Below are 4,482 nucleotides of genomic sequence, written 5' to 3' on the forward strand. Positions count from 1 at the left end.
GAACAGTAGCTGTAAGTCTCACAAACGCGTGCAAAAAAAAAAAAAAAAAACGCCAGACGCAAACGCTGGGTTTTTCAACCCAATCCAAACGTAACCTAAATGTTGTCTTGATAATTTTTTGTCTATAATTTTTCTTGAAATCATTCATTTCATCTGTATTAACCCTGGTAGGAGTTGATTTTTTTTTTTTTTTTTAATAATTTTATAAGTTGGTGCACTGTCAAAACAACAAAAAGGAATATATATATATATATATATATATAATTATTGAGCCATCCATTTCTTGGTGCAAGGCTTAACATCTATACAAAACTCAACATCTTTTTGCATCTACCTTGCAGGACTTATATGGGTTTGGGTTTTGGATCATTTAGGTCATCTTGAAGATTGAAGAATTGATGAATTTCATGAGTGAATAACATAAACATAAATATATGGGGATATGAATCAGTCCTTTCCTCCTTGGGAGGACCTTCTCATCACCAGTACTCACCGGGCCAATTTCTATTTCCATTCTTAAAAGGATCTGTTAACTAGGTTGGCAAATCGTACGTGAACAAAACATGTTTTGTAAGTTGTTTTAGTATTTTATTTTAGAAGAAAAGACAGCTACCAGGTACTGCTATTAATTGCCTTCAATTTGTGACTTCCATACTTTTCGAAGAGGGTAATAAGCTACGTGTGGGTCAAGTAATCAGATTAGGGAGATTTAATCTCAAGTATCACTACAAAAAAAAGGGGTCTATAGCCGTGTTTCAAAAACGCGGCTATAGGCTAGAGCCGCGTTTACAAACCCAACCCTAAACAACGCAGCAATAGGCCTATAGCCGCATTTTTGTAACCGCGGCCAAAGGTCAGACCTATAGTTGCCTTTAGAAACACGGGTATAGGCTGAGACCTATAGCCGCGTTTTTAAAAAATGCGGCTACAGACCAGTTTTGAGCCGCGTTTATAACTGTGGTTATAGCTTCGGACCTATAGCCGCGTTTTTAAAAACACGGCTATAGGTTTTTTTTTTTTTAATTCTGGGTGTTTTTTTTCCCCAGAAAATTCAAAATTCAAAAAAAAAATTCAAAATTAAACACAAATCCAAAAAATTCAAAATCAAACACAAACCCAGAAAATTCAAAATCAAACACAAACCCAGAAAATTCAAAATCAAACACAACATACTCACAATATAAACACACCCAGAAAATTCAAAATTAAACACAACATACTCACAATACAAACACACCCAAAAAATTCAAAATACGCGGGCTATCCACTTCATTCAAAATTTTCAGCATCTCCCCCATTTTCTTACTAACTAAACATAATAATAATAAAAAAATAGATCTATAGACAAATCAGTGTTCTTGAGATGAAGAAAAATAAAAATAAGAAGAAGAAGTATGTAGCTGCAAAGAAACAAAGAGAAGAAGGAAAAAAAAAAGTTGTGCTGGAGTGAAGAAGGAAAAAAAAGAAAGAAAAAAAAAAGAAAGAAAGAAGAACTTGGTGTGACTTGCAGAAGAAAGGAGCAAAAAAAGAAGAAAAAAAAGAAAAAGGAAAAAAAGAAGAAGAAGCAGTAGCTCCAAAGAATCAAAGGAAAAAAAAAAAAGAGTTACCCAAATGTGAAAAATGAAGAAAAAAAAGAAAGAAAGAAGAAACTGGAGAGTAGTTACGGTGGAGTGAAGAATGAAGAAAGAAGAAAGAAAGAAAGAAAGAGTATAGAAAGAAAAGATGAAAGTGGGGGTAGGTGGAGATGTAGGTAGGAAAGGGGTGGTAAAAAAAATTTTGGGTGTTACATATAGCTGCGTTTTTGAAAAATGCAGCTATAGACCACCATTTCAAAAAAAAAATTATATAGCTGAACCTATAGCCGCATTTTTAAAAACGCAGCTATAGGTTAGCTATAGCCATGTTTATAAAAAACGCAGCTACAGGTCACCCTTAAAAAAAATTTATTCGACTGGACCTATAATCGCGTTTTTCAAAAACGCGGCTATAAAAAAAGAGGCTTTTATATATATATATATATAAAGTTTTTTAACACAATCTTTAGAACCAAACAGAAAATAGCTCATCATTTCTTCTCATTCAAATTCCATATAGCCTAGTTTTATATCTCGAAACTCAAATTCCCATTAAAAAGATATAGAAGAAGAAGAGAATCATGTTCATAATTTACAAATTTTACCAACTTAAATAATCAAAAAAGAAATAACAAAAAAAAATTGGTAGAAAAAAATAACGAAATTTGCAATTTAGCATTTAGGTTTTTGAGTTCTTTAATTAATTGAGCCAGTTTGCAATGTGTGTGTCTATATATATATAAAGTTCTCCAACACAATCTCTTGAACCAAAAAGAAAATAGCCCATCATTTCTTCTCATTCAAATTCCATATAGCTTGGTTTTATCTCTCAAAACTCAAATGCCCATTAAAAAGATATAGAAGAAGAAGAGAATCATGTTCATAATTCACAAATTTTGCCAACATAAATAATAATAAAAAATAACAAAAAAAATTGGTAGAAAAAATAACGAAATTTGCAATTATGTTTTAGAGTTCTTTAATTAATTGAGCCAGTTTTCATTTTTCTGGAGGGAGATTCTTTGAAAACACTTTTTAAAACTAGTTTCTTTGATGGGAATTATGGGGAAAAAAAATCTACGGTTTCTCTTAATGATATGTTGTTTTATCATGTTTTTGGTCCCTAGTGGATTAGGGAGTGCCAATATTTTTATTATTATTATTATTCTTTTTTTTTTTTTTTTTTGAGAATATGGGGGTGCCAATTTCAAATTGGGGAGTTAGGTACAAATTTATTAGACCCAAATATTTTATAAATTTTTTCTAGGGAGGTCATGGCCCCATTAAATCTCCTATATTTTTTGTTACATTAAGTATGTGTTTGGATCCACGATTTGATCCACGTTTTGTGGTTATGTTTGGAAAATGCTGGGACCTAGCACGCTACACGCTGAGGAAATGCAAGCTGAAAGCTGAGGAAACGCAAGTTGAAGAGAGCTGAAACGCAAGCAATACGCACCGTTTCATTAATCCAAACGCGTGTTTCAGTACTGTTCATGGACACCAATCTCATAGAGACGCATCGTTTCATTAAAACGGTCAAGGCTCTTGCGCGTACTATTCATGATAGTTTGTAAGTTATGTGAACAACGGTGCGCTCAACTCTGATGAACACGGTGCGCAGCTCTGTTCATTGCACAAGCATTAGTTGGAGAATTTTAAGATCAAAACAGTGCGCAGCTCTCAACGGCTCTTTTCATTCTCTTCTCCTGGGATCTTTTCTCTCAACTACTATGGCAGAATTCCTTCAAGGCTCTTCAATGAGAAGTCCGAATCGTCTTTAATGAGCTGCACCTACCCACCAACCACAAAACCATCAAAATAGAGCACACACAGTACAAGCAAACCCATTACGCAGAACTCTCTGAAATGATCCCCTCTGTTCTTCATCAGTAGCAGCTCACCTTCTCTCTGCTTGGGACATCGTTGCCGCCACTATGGGTCTCTACATTCACGGGTAAATTGTGTCTAACTTCTCATGCTCTCTGATCTGTTGGTGTATTAATGTATTGTTTTTCATGAGGCTTCATCAATCTGTGGTTTTTTGTATTCAACGTTTGTGTGTGGTTTTTATGTTCAACGTTTGTGTGTGGTTTTTTACAATTTTCCATGACACTAGTATGTGGGTTTCTTGATCCTTCGTGTAATACCATTGTGTCTCTTCCTACCTCTGTTGTATTTTGATATATGTGAGTTTACTTTGCATTTTTCATGTGGGCATTCTAACTGAAAAATGATATGCACATGAACTGTTTGTTGAAATGTCTCAATGAGTATAGAAGGAAGTTGTAGCAAAAATGATTAAGGAGAAATCAAAGGACTGTGGTAGTAATGATCCGAGAGCTGACTGGAAAGACCCTAAGGAACTACAAGCTTTTTGTGAGTTCTGTGTTGTTCAAGTCATAGATGGCAAGAGGAAAGGAGGATTTTTGACCAAAACTGGGGTTGATGCAGTGATTAAGCAGTTGGGTGCCATGGGAAAAGTGGTGACTCACCTGCAGATTAAAAACAAATGGGATTATCTGAAAAAAGGGTGGAGGCAGTATAACGAGTGTTTTGACAATAACACTGGGTTGGGTTATGATGCTGGAACTGGGATGTTTGAGGCCAGTGATGAGTGGTGGACCCGAAAGATGGCGGTTAGTTCACTTTACATAATTGTGAAAATCTTTACTGTCTACAACTTTATAATATTGTGTTCTAACTACTGGTTGTCCACATGTAGGCATGTCCCAATGCAAAAACCTTTAAAAATAAAGGTTTGCCGAATCGTGACTTCCTAAACATCATGTTTGGAGGCACGGTTGCATCGGGGAAAAATGCATTCTGCACGAGCGGTCAAATACCAAAGGAAACCACCGAAGGGTCTGGGGACTCTGTTGATAACACAGACTTTGTTGACCCCTAA

The 4,482-nt window shown here is 35.1% G+C and overlaps 1 protein-coding gene across 1 annotated transcript; it reads left to right on the forward strand.

Moving 5' to 3' along the window:
* Positions 1-3,871: 3,871 nt before the first annotated feature.
* LOC126690331 (L10-interacting MYB domain-containing protein-like) lies at positions 3,872-4,482 on the forward strand. The gene is made up of 2 exons (XM_050385439.1): positions 3,872-4,213; positions 4,300-4,482. Exons 1-2 carry the CDS (start codon positions 3,872-3,874, stop codon positions 4,480-4,482), a joined length of 525 nt encoding a protein of 174 aa, XP_050241396.1.

This window comes from Quercus robur, chromosome 6 (genome assembly GCF_932294415.1).
Source record: "Quercus robur chromosome 6, dhQueRobu3.1, whole genome shotgun sequence".
NCBI classification, from domain to species: Eukaryota; Viridiplantae; Streptophyta; class Magnoliopsida; order Fagales; family Fagaceae; genus Quercus; species Quercus robur.

Coding starts and splice junctions, on each gene's coding strand:
- LOC126690331 (XM_050385439.1), top strand. CDS start 3,872: ATGATTAAGGAGAAATCAAAGGACTGTGGTAGTAATGATCCGAGAGCT. Junction 4,214..4,299: donor GGTGGACCCGAAAGATGGCG/GTTAGTTCACTT, acceptor GTCCACATGTAG/GCATGTCCCAATGCAAAAAC.